Here is a 12,364-nt window from a genome sequence, read left to right as displayed (position 1 = left end):
AGTTTTTAATGTAATATTTTATTTCTTATACTAACTATTTATTTATTATTTATTTTACTATGCATTTTCAGATAGATGTGTCATTTAATTTTTTTATTTCGTATATTATATATTTACTTATTTCTATTTCTTATATTGTATATTTATTTATTTTATTTTTTGTTTTTATATCAAATGATAATGTTACGATAGATGTCTAATGTAGTATTTCTATTTCTTATATTGTATATTAAATTATTAATTTATTTCTTTATATTGTATATTTACTTTTGTTTTATTTTTATTTTTATTTGCCAATAATGCCACATCACATTTTTGGAAGAAAGCAATTTCGCTGATGTGGACTCTCCAAATTTTATATTTATTTATTCTAATATTACAATAGATTTTTAATGTTTTATTTTATTTACTATACATTTTTAGATTGATGTTTAGTTTAATTTTTTATTTCTTATATTGTATATTTACTTATTTGTATTTCTTATACTGTATATTTACTTATTCTATTTTTTTGTTTTTATATCAAATGATAATAATACGATAGATGTTTAATGTAATATTTCTATTTCTAATATTATATGTTGACTTGATGACAAAAAAAAATATATATTGACTTATTATTTAGTTTTCCGTATATTGTATATTTACTTTTTTAGTAGTAACGCCACGTGTCATATTCCGGGAGAAATTTTTTTCGATGATGTGGATGCTCTATGGAGTCTCAAAAGCGAACTTTTAATAGTATAAATATACTAGGGGTTAATCCGGGCTACGCCGGGACAGTTTTGATTTTTCAAATATTTTGTATACAATTATTTCATTGGATGTTGTATTCTGAAGTATATATTTTGTGAATTTATGAATATTTTCTATTTATAGTATGCATAATAAAGAATTTGAATATTTTTTTAGTTTTTAATTATTTTATTTTACATTGATGTAAACATTTTTGTGATAGCTGAATTTTTTTGTTTGTATTTTTTTTATAGTTTAACCTTTGAAAGTTTTGTATATATTTGAACTCTTACTTCTATTTTTTATGAGATATAATAAATATTTTCCAACTGAACTTTATATTATATAATCAGAACATTTGATATTATATATGTTTTTATTTTGACTAAAAATATTATTTTCTTATCATTTTGTTTTTGTTTTTGAAATTGGCTTTCAAATTAACCAAATCAAATGTCAATCAAAAACCAAAAACATAAACCGCATCCCAATATCCTATTCACATTAATCTTAAACAAATCAAGTGTCAATAACCAAAAACATAAACCAGATCCTAATCTCATCTCCACGTTGACGAAAACGATCGTGCCCGTAAATTAATTTTATATTTTATCACGTCAAATTTTTCTATTATTTTGCAAATCAAATTACAAATCAAAAATAGAATCATGTTTTTAAAGTTTGTTCTAATTTAGTTTCTAACATTATGTCAATTCGATTATTTTTAACAAAGAAACATATAACTAATAGTTGTATCCTTAATATAAATCTACTTTAGTTTTTTGAATTTGTTTTTCACTTTTATATACAATCACATGAAAAAAGTAAAATAATATTATCATAAACTAAGCTTGCCATCATTTGCATTTGTCATGGAAATCACTCTCTGTCGATGACTTGAAAAACCATTTTTTATAACAACTCCTTTTTTCTTCTCTATATGTGTTTGCTTCTTGAAAATTTCTGCGAAAATCACATATTTCATACAATCAAATTTTGAATTGTGAGATGTGTCAAAAAGGTCTCTATGATTGAATTAGAGACTTAAGGGTAAGGAAATATTGGTGTAGAGAATCGGTTTCAGCGCATAGTTTGCTTTTCTCCTTCACCTTTCTTCTCACTCTCAAACTTATTCATGTTCTTTTTCAATCATGGTGATCAGTTTCTTTCTTTCTTTTTTTAATTGCTGCCTTGACTTCTTTTTTGTATAGCTAAATATAAGATAATTATATGAATCAGTTGATGTACAACTACAAAAATTGGATCCTTGTGTGTTTAGCGATGTCTAAAGTATAAGTTTTTATCATCATTTGGCTTTGTTTTTTGCATTTTTATATTTATACCTTTGTAGCAGTTTCGTGCCATGATTTTTCGTGGTAGATTTCGTTGTGTGCTCCATCTATGAAATCTTTTGTGATTATCACCTTTGCTCTTTGTTAGCATCATGTTATTTTGTATATTTTAAAGTTCTGGTTTGCGGCAGTTGGGTCCTTTTCATTATATTTTGGCAACGCCACTATTTGTTGCTTTCAAGATATCGCTCTGTGTACATCTTAAAGATCAATATGGTATCCTCTTTAACTTGTAATATTAATCGCGGCTGTGTTTATGGATGATGTGTTTGTTTATGATAGATGGTTGTGTCCCTCACTCCTTGTGTTGCAATTGTTCATGATGAAAGATTTGGTTGTGTCTTACAATTGCTTGTGTGTGTTTATGGCTGGTGTGTTTGCTTATGATAGATCTGGACTTGGTTTCTTAATTATTGTTCAATAATACTTACCATTATTCCAGAAAGTTGTAACTCGTTATGTTTTCTATTTCTTAATCGTATATTAATTTACTTATTTTTTATTTTTTATATTAAATATATTACTTATTCTAATTTTCTTGCTTTATATTGTATGCTTATTTTTCGTATATTGTATATTTACTTATAAAAATATTTAGAAATAATAAAAATGTAAAACCGTATATTTTTTAAGATAGGTGTGTAATGTAGTTTTTACATTTTATATTGTATATTTACTTATTTTTACTTTTTCTTATATTGTATATTTACGTATTCAAATTGTTTTGCTTTTATATCAAATTTTGATATTATTATAGATGGTTAATGTAATATGTCTATTTCTTATATTTCATATTTAATTATTATTTATTTTACTACATATTTTCAGATATCTCAGATATATTTTTGATGTAGTTTTCTATTTCTTATATTGAAAGTTTACTTATTTTTTTATTTTTTTATCTTGTATATGTACTTATTCTAATTTTAATATTACGATAGTTGTTTATGTAATTTTTATATTTCAAAAAAATTATATTTCTTATATTTTATATTTAATTATTATTCATTTTCTTTATATTTCATATTTACTTATTATTTATTTATTTTTTAATAATGCCAGGTGGCATCTTTTGAAAAATATTACATTTAGTTTTTTCTTGGAAATAATAAAAATGTAAACTAAATGTAAAAAATTTAATACTACATTTTCTTATATTGTATATATTTTTATTCTAATTTTGGAATTTATTTATTCAACTTTTAAATATAAAATGGTAATAGTATATTATGGACATTTTAATGTAATATTTCTTAGATTATATAACATAAATTTTTAACGCTGATGTGGATGTTCAGGGGCGGACCCAAAAAATAATTTGATGTGGGGCACAATATATAAATTTATGTTATATAAATATAATTAAATTAATTGATTTAAACTATATTATTTTTAAAATACATTAGTCATTAATTGTAAAATATAAATATATATTTTGTAATTTTAAATATATTTTTCAGTAATATCATTAAATTATATATGCATAAAGTATTTAAAAGTGACTGAAATACTATAAGTTGGATACTGTTTTCAAGAAGAAAACTCAGTAAACAATACTCTAATATATTTAAGGCATAAGGTTAGGTTTATAAATTTATAGAAATAATTTAAGAAATTTGGTTTAGTCATTTTCATCACAAATATAAAATATTTATGAAAACAGTCATATTTTAGATATAAATTTGAAAAGTAAATTTGTGGTAAATTAGAGTTTTGCCTATGAAAAACAGAAATAAAACAGTTGTTAAAACATAGTTATGATAACAAATTCAAAAGAAAATATTTGATTAAGTAGTAATTAAAAGTTGTAGAAACATTGAAAATGCCCAAATGCAACACTTTGATTCGAACCTAACACCGGGTGAGGCACAATATATCCCTCGTTACCAAATTAGATACATTGTCCTCTTTTCATATTGTTAGTTATATAGAAATAAATTGAAGTAGTATGTGGCACGTGCCACAAGTACTATCAAGATGAATCTGTCTCTGTGGACGTTCTATGAAGCCTCAAAAAATCATTTCTATTACTGTAGTAAAGATTACACAAGTTATCTATTTAAAAATGTTAATAAGACTATGGATAGAGATTCAATTATAGAAATCCACCATTAATGATGCCCTTATCAATATTATCAATTTAGAATCATCTCTATTTTTTTGCCATTATATCTATCTGGAATATTACTTTCTATGCCATTGTACCTATCTTTAAAACAAAACAACTTTTAATTCTATCTAATCTACTTTTTGAAAACCCACGATCTACTTCTATAAAAGCAGTTGGATAATGGAGTGGAGCAAAGGATCGTACTCTTCTAACGCTAAAAGCCTAAAATAGTACATAGTCTAACCATCTTTTTTAGTATCTGGATTTTCCTCAAATCATGTTCTCAAACCCATATTATAAATAGATATATTACTTTCATAATAAGGGATTGATTGTGCATTTTTTTTCTTTGTCAACGTATTGATTGTGCTTCTATTTAGCATCAATAAGGTCAGTTAAATTTCAAAAAGAAAAATATAAAATAAAAATATATCCGCTTTTAAAAGGATGGGCCGAAATCTAATGTGTTATTATAACTTTGATTTCCATATAGAGTAGTATTTTGTTAGGCCGAGAGAAAAGAAAAGAAAAAAGTAGAAAAAGATAAAAGGGCTTTGTTGACCGACCCAATGCGAAACTGAAAAACTCTTCTTTCTCTCTCTAATTTAAATGTTTGCCGACAGAGAAACGGGCACTTTGCTTCACTCGACACATGCATATGTCAGTCTTAACTCCCTAACTCTTTCCCCCGCAATCCATGCTCCACTTCCTTTAACTTCTCAACAAATTATTTTCCTCATTTTCCCCGCAATTTAATTTTTTCTCTCTCTCTCTCTCTCTCTCTCTCTCTTTTTTTCTTTTGGGTTCGATGAAGCCGAAGAATTATTCTCCGATGGAGAAACCCATCTCCGTCGGGACTGGAAAATTCCGAAGCAGCAACAACAACAACCATAGTAACGTCTGGTTCGTCGTCCCTCTCTTCATCCTCCTCTCTTTCATCCTCCTCTGTTTCGACTACTCTGCTCTCTACATCACCGACACCACCGACGAACCCGCTTCCTCCTCCTCCTTTTCCGACACAACCCAGAAGAAACCAGTTTCTCCTCGCGACGAACCCACCACCAAAGACGTAAACGTTTCTCGACTACTCGACGAACCGCTTCCCGATTCCTGCTCCGGTCGGTACATCTATCTCCACGATCTCCCCGGTAGATTCAACAACGACCTTCTTCACAGTTGCAGTTTGATCACCAGAGGAACAGAGAACAACATATGTCCCTACCTCGAGAACTTCGGTTTCGGTCCTGAGATTCAGGATCCGGACAACGTCCTGCTGAAACAGAGCTGGTTCTCCACGAATCAGTTCATGCTCGAAGTGATCTTCCACAACAAGATGAAGAAGTACACTTGCTTGACGCACAACTCCTCTCTAGCTTCCGCGGTCTTCATTCCCTTTTACGCGGGTATCGACATGAGCAGGTATCTCTGGGGTTTCAACATCTCCGTGAGAGACTCCTCCTCCCACGAGCTCATGGATTGGCTCGTGAAACAGAAAGAGTGGAGTCGGATGTCCGGTAGAGACCATTTCTTCGTCGCGGGAAGGATCGCTTGGGATTTCAGGAGACAGACTGATAACGAATCCGACTGGGGAAGCAAGCTCAGGTTCTTACCAGAGTCGCAGAACATGTCGATGATGTCTATCGAATCGAGCTCTTGGAACAACGACTACGCTATCCCTTACCCCACCTGCTTCCACCCTTCGTCTGTGGACGAGATCTCCGAGTGGCAAGATCGGATGAGGTCTCGGAAACGGGAGTATCTGTTCGCCTTCGCGGGCGCTCCGAGACCCGAGTATAAAGACTCGGTTCGAGGGAAGATTATTGATGAGTGTTTGGAGTCGGATGATCAGTGTTACTTGTTGGACTGTAACTATGGGAAAGTGAACTGTGATAACCCTGTCAATGTGATGAAGGTTTTCAGGAACTCGGTGTTCTGTCTTCAGCCACCGGGAGATTCTTACACGAGAAGATCCATGTTTGATTCGATACTGGCGGGCTGCATCCCTGTGTTCTTCCATCCGGGGACAGCCTACGCTCAGTACAAGTGGCATTTGCCCAAGAACCACAAGAGTTACTCGGTTTATCTACCGGTTAAGGATGTGAAGGAGTGGGATATCAAGATCAAGGAGAGGTTGCTTGAGATTTCAGAGGAAAGAGTGGTGAGGTTGAGAGAAGAGGTGATTAAGTTGATACCGAGTGTGGTTTACGCTAATCCGAGTTATGGATCGGAAGGGAATGAAGATGCATTTGAGCTGGCTGTAAAGGGAATGCTAGAGAAGATTGAAGAAGTGAGAGAGATGATGAGGCAAGGGAAGGATGGTGGTGAAGGGTTTGATGATAGGGATGATTACAAGTATACATTTTCTCCATATGAAGCTCAAGTTTTGACATAAAAATTGAATATATGTCAATGTGTCTTTTTAGTTTATGTAGGTAGAAGCAATTTGTTTGCTCTAGAGTGAAAAAAAAAAACGAAGAAGAACGTGTTTTGAAACAAAAGATAATCTTTGAGCTTTGCTCAATAAGTTTGGTTAACTTCATGGATATTTTGAAGGATCTAGTAGTGTAGTATGCTGTATAAAGATGGTTGAATACTCCATAAACATAGTGAAAACAAAATGACAAAATCTAAAATGCATGTTTTTTATTTAATTAAAGTAACAAACTCTGTCCCACTTGTGGTGAAGCCACTGAAACGCTGAATCACTTGCTCTTTCAGTGTAGAGTCAGCCTGAAAGTCAGCCTGAAAGAGAAGTCCTTACTCCTACAATCTTTCCTAAAGTCAGCCTGAAAGATAAGCCCTTACTCCGAAATGTTAAGTGTTGATTGAGAAAGTTAAATAAGACTCTAAAGAGAAATTGATTCTGAAGAATCTAGTTTGGTCTTCAGGAGAAGTCTGACTGAAAGGAGAGGAATGGTTAACCTTGAATGCTATTAAATAATTCTACAGGTACATTGAGTTTGGTTAAGTATAGAATTGTGTGGTGTCAAGATGGTTAATACTCTCACGTAGTGCAAAAGAAAGTTCAAGAAAGGCAGTGCAAAAGAAAATGAATTTAACTTTGAGATATTTAGTTTTATCCGAACATAATAAAATTAATTTATCATAGAGAGAAGTATCCCTTGTGTAATTGGCATCAAGTTGTTCAAATATGCAACTCCAAAGTATTCTTTTATTCTTTGGACTTCATTTCATGGGAAGCTTTCTACTGGTGATAGGGTTCAAAGTTGGAATCCAAATGCTGACGCGTCGTGTGGGTTCTGTCAAGAGCCATTCGCAGTGCCGACTCTGTAAAAAACCGTTGATGCTTGAGAAGGCGTAATGTAATGAAGACGCAGCAGTGACATAGTATCGAGTAGATCTGGCGAGTCCACACTTTTACACAGTAGTTTCTGCGATGAGGAAAGAGGTGGGGGATTTAGAACGGACTCTGTGAAGAAACCGTTGATACTTGAGACGACGTATTGTGATGGAGACGCAGCGGTGACAAAGTAGCAAGAAGATATGGCGAGTCCACACTCTTACATAATAGTTCCGGCGATGAAGAAAGGGGTGGGAGGACCATAGGACCGACTCTGTGAAGAACAGTTGATGTTTGAGATGGCAAAGCGTGATGGAGACGAAGAAGTGACGTAGAAGCGAACAAATATGGTGAGTCCACACTCTTTCACAGTAGATCACAGAGACATTGCGGAATTTGAATAAAACAGTGTTGAATCTGAGCCAAAATCTCTGCATGGATTGTCGTCTTAAACGAAAACTTCACAATGGAAGATTCTGCAAACAAACCAAAGCCCAAAGGATGGTCGGAGCCCTGTAGAGTCTCGGTGTGGCATGACGGAGGTGATTTGACATAAGTGGTATCAGTGGTGCTGAATGAGATGCAGTGGGGTTGGAGGGAGACACAGGGATTGAAAGGAACCAAACAACAGTAGCGAACCAGACGGAAAAGATTTACCGAAGATAGTGAAAACCATCTACAGCCGGAGAGTGAGGAGCGTCATGACTGTGTGGGAGGTGGTGGTGGTGGCTGTTCCGGTCGACGGAGGTGATGCAGCAGAGACAAAGAGCCAAGAAACTCTGTTAAGAACACACTTGTGCTGAGTAATTCCGAAGTAGCTTACGACAACCTGATGTGTGAGTTTGATGAAAATTGAAGAGCAAAGGTAGGTTGAGTTCAGACAGATATTATGGAACCCAACATTACCGTATTGAATCCATAAGAGATTTGTTTGAGACCACCCAATACAGCTTGTCATCATAATCTATCAAGTTTAACATGAAAACACATATACCATGAGGTGCATTGAATGGAGACTTGGACTAGCGACTGTCGAAGTGGAGAGTTGGCTGACGGGTGAGGAGCAGGGGTATTTCAAGTGCTCCGCCGTGTTGGCGGGTCTCGGAGGAGAAACCGGTCAATATCCCTCATGTGAGAGGTGGTTCTGGTGTTGCAGCAGCAGCCCCCACTGAAGAAGACGAGCTTAAGTCTGAGGAGAAATCATAACCAGATTTAGAACAACTGACCGAGAAGAGTGGACGGCGAGAAATGGTGATACGCGTGGAGTAGATGCAAACAGAGGTGAAACAACGGCTGACTCCGGTGAGTGGGAAATGAAGAAGACGGCGGCGAATAAGGTGAACCAGAAGACAAGGGAGAAGGTAACCGGTGGAAGAGTGAAGTGAACAGAAGCAGGCGGAGGAGATATCATTCTCGGGATGGAGGCGACATTGGGTACCGCCACCAGCGTCGAGGAAGATGAAGCACTCCTCCGAATTCGAAATTCGAAATTTCTTTTATGAGAACAAAAAAAGAACCAATTGCTCTAATATCCTTATATTTCATTACTTAATCTTTAATGGGCTCGGTTTTTCTTTTAATTTTATATGGAAAACGAAAAATCATAAAATTAAAATAGAAATGTGAATATTTTTTATTTGATTTATAGAATTTGATAAAAATATTTCAAAAATCGAAAAACTGTTTTTTTATATTTTTGCGAAAATCATCAAAATATGATTAAAATGATTTTATAATTATTTTTTTTCCAAATTTGAAAGGTATATAATTTAAATCTTTACCCATGGGTTCACTAATCCATAGCGGGGGTTAGGGTTTAGTTTTGATGAGAGGGGAATATTTGATTTGGTAATTTGAGTTTTGATCAAAAATAGAATTATGAGAAAAGGGCATAAGAGAGCAACGAAACTCATAGGAGATTGACTCTAAAGAAATAGGGGTAGTGAGGCTCATGGTCCTGGCTCCAGCGGCTTATTATAAACGGGCTGACCCATGGCCCGTTTATTATCATGCAAAAATAAATGGGTTTAAATGGGTCAGTCTTTTGATAGATGGGTGGAATGCCCTCCCAGCAATTTCCTACAAACTGCGCCAGTATGGCTCAGGATTTCTAATATCCCAGTTAACTATTTCACAATTAAAACTATTGATGCGGTAGCTGGGGCCATTGGTTATTGGAAAGAGATTGAATGGGACCCTGAGAAACCTCTATTACAGAACTATGTTAGAGTTCAAGTAGTGTTAGACCTCAACCTCCCAGTGCGTGAGAAGAAGAGCTTAACACTACCAAAAGGAGGTGGCACTGCTATGATAGACGTGGAGTACGAGAGGATCAGGAAAAAGTGCTTTTACTGCTTCAGACTATCACATGAGAAACAAGCGTGTCCTGTTCTTAAAGGCACATGAACGGGGAACGGTAAAGGATATGAGAAGCAGCAGACAGCTAATCTTCAAAAGTTGTCTCAACGTCAACACAATTACACTCTGTCCAAGGACATAATGCCTTTGCTTGCTCCTTCAATCCCTCCGGGTTTTGAACCACCAACTGGTTTAATAGCTCCGGAAGTCTTTGAACAGATGCAGTTATATATGAACTGCATCGATCCTGAAGAGAGAAGAATAAGGGAGTTCAGAATGAAGAAAGCTTTGGATGATTTATCAAAAGACTCAATTGCTCAAAGAGCAGGCTTGAGGATGGAAGATGCTCCGACTATTTCTAGAAGCCTCAACAAAGACAAGGGTCTGGTTTTTGATTTCAGCAAAGTACCAGGGGAGTTCATTCATGATGCTGCAGAATCCTCTAGTCATACGGAGGGACAGAGGAAACGTCCTAATACTGGAAGCGCCTTAATGATAGTTGCACAGCAGAATCAGGGTCCGGTATCAGAGACACGAGGGGATGGAGAACGTGTCCAAACAAGTGACCAACACCATGGAACACAACAAGATGAAGGAGACACTTTCGGTTTAACATCAGCTCCAGTGTTTGGAGGTTTTGAAATCGGTAGTGGTGGCGCTGGAACTGAGGCTAAGAGTGGTGGGTCTAAAAGCTCAGCGAGGAAAGCTTCCTCGTGGACGAGACGAGGAAAGCGCAACACACAGGCCAGCAATAAACAAATACTGGAGAATGAAGTTGACAGTGCCTTGAAGAGGAAGGCAGATGGGGAAGTTGAGGTGTCTTCAAAGATGTCTAAGTCTACTGGAGGTTTGATGGTTCACCAGAAACCATCCAATCCTCAATGACGACGCTCAGTTGGAACTGTCGGGGTTTGAGGAGCGTCCTGACAGTTCGACGTCTAGAGGAGATGTGTCGTGAGCATCATCCAGACTTCTTGTTTCTCCTAGAGACTAAAAACTCTAGTGATCACGTAGAAGGTTTCAAGAGATCATTGGGTTTTGACCATTTATTTATGGTAAATCCAGTGGGTCTCAGTGGTGGCTTAGCTCTGTTTTGGCGGAACTCACATGAGGTGGAGGTGATTTCAGCATCTGAGAGAATTATCGATGTCAAAGTCAAACAAAGAGATTTAGTGTTCTTCATCTCTTTTGTTTATGGAGACCCGGTGCGACACAAGAGACATATTGTGTGGGATAACTTGAAGTCTATTGGTCTGAACAGGAACGCAGGATGGTGTTTAGTCGGAGACTTCAATGAAATGATGAATACATCGGAGAAAAGTGGGGGTCCAGTTCGTGAAGAATCATCATTTTACCCCTTTTGTTCAATGGCAAGAGATTGTCAGATCAAGGAGATACCGAGCTCGGGAGACAAGTTATCATGGGCTGGAGTAAGAGAAGTGATCTCCAATGGAGTTAAAGAGAATGTGTGGGTGCATTGTAGGCTTGATAGAGCCTTTGGAAACTCAGAATGGTTCAGTCTTTTCCCTCGTTCACACACTATATACCTAGAGCGGTTGGGGTCCGATCACAGACCAATTCTGACTAACATTAGGGGAATTGAATCGAGGCGTGTGGGACGCTTTATGTATGACAAGAGATGGAGCAATAAGCCAGAAGTTGTGGAGCTTATACGCAAAGGCTGGATTTCTCATACAAGTAATGCTAGCGCTTCAGTCTCAGAACGCATTGCAGCTTGCAGGAAGATACTTTCTAAATGGAAACGTTCTGAAGTTAGCAATTCAAAGAGGATGATAGTGAAACTGCGAGTGGAGCTTGAGCAGGAAGAGATGAAGTCAGATCCCTCTATGCCCAGGATCATATTTTTAAAGTTGGAATTGGCTAAATTATTTCAAGAGGAGGAAGAGTACTGGAAGCTTAGGAGCAAGAATAATTGGCTTCAGTCGGGTGATAAAAACACTAAAGTGTTTCATGGATGGGCTAAGACTAGGAAGATGAAGAACAACATTCCAAGTCTCACTGACTCTGAGGGGATTGAACATACTTCTGAAGAAGCTAAAGGTGATATAGCGATAAAGTATTTCTCTGAGCTCTTCAAGTCGTCTCATCCCACGGATGCTACTGAGCTTCTTCGAGACTTCGCACCTCGAGTTACTGCCAGTATGAATGAAGGTCTGATTAAGCCGGTCTCTGATGCAGAAATAAAAAGAGCTGTCAAAGCTATAAAGAGTGATAGCTCACCAGGAGCAGATGGAATGACAGGACATTTCTTCCAAAAGTTCTGGACAATCACGGGACCGCAAATCATAAAGGAAGTTAAGAAGTTTTTCATAGAGGGAGTGATACCACAAGATTGGAACTTCACACAGCTTTGCTTATTACCGAAGAAACCAAATCCTACCCTCATGACAGACCTTCGTCCAATCAGTTTATGCGCAGTCTCGTACAAGATTGTCTCAAATATCTTATGCGCACGTCTGAAGGGCATTCTTCCGCGACTGGTATCTC

General features: G+C 35.9%; 2 protein-coding genes across 2 annotated transcripts; both read left to right on the top strand.

The window, feature by feature from the left end:
• Positions 1-4,832: 4,832 nt before the first annotated feature.
• Positions 4,833-6,783, top strand: LOC108819188 (probable xyloglucan galactosyltransferase GT14). Its single transcript, XM_018592183.2, has one exon. The coding sequence runs from the start codon at positions 5,006-5,008 to the stop codon at positions 6,587-6,589; it is 1,584 nt and encodes a 527-aa protein (XP_018447685.2). The 5' UTR covers positions 4,833-5,005; the 3' UTR covers positions 6,590-6,783.
• A 2,746-nt stretch (positions 6,784-9,529) lies between these two features.
• LOC108820140 (uncharacterized protein At4g02000-like) lies at positions 9,530-9,904 on the top strand. The gene has a single exon (XM_018593116.1). The coding sequence runs from the start codon at positions 9,530-9,532 to the stop codon at positions 9,902-9,904; it is 375 nt and encodes a 124-aa protein (XP_018448618.1).
• The last annotated feature ends 2,460 nt before the right edge of the window (positions 9,905-12,364 follow it).

The sequence above is a fragment of the Raphanus sativus genome, chromosome 8 (assembly GCF_000801105.2).
Source record: "Raphanus sativus cultivar WK10039 chromosome 8, ASM80110v3, whole genome shotgun sequence".
NCBI classification, from domain to species: Eukaryota; Viridiplantae; Streptophyta; class Magnoliopsida; order Brassicales; family Brassicaceae; genus Raphanus; species Raphanus sativus.
Note: the sequence above shows the minus strand (reverse complement) of the source record. Positions and strands in the feature narration are given on the sequence as shown.

Excerpts from the sequence above, each read along its gene's own strand:
- LOC108819188 (XM_018592183.2), top strand. The coding sequence starts at position 5,006 with ATGAAGCCGAAGAATTATTCTCCGATGGAGAAACCCATCTCCGTCGGG.
- LOC108820140 (XM_018593116.1), top strand. The coding sequence starts at position 9,530 with ATGGGTCAGTCTTTTGATAGATGGGTGGAATGCCCTCCCAGCAATTTC.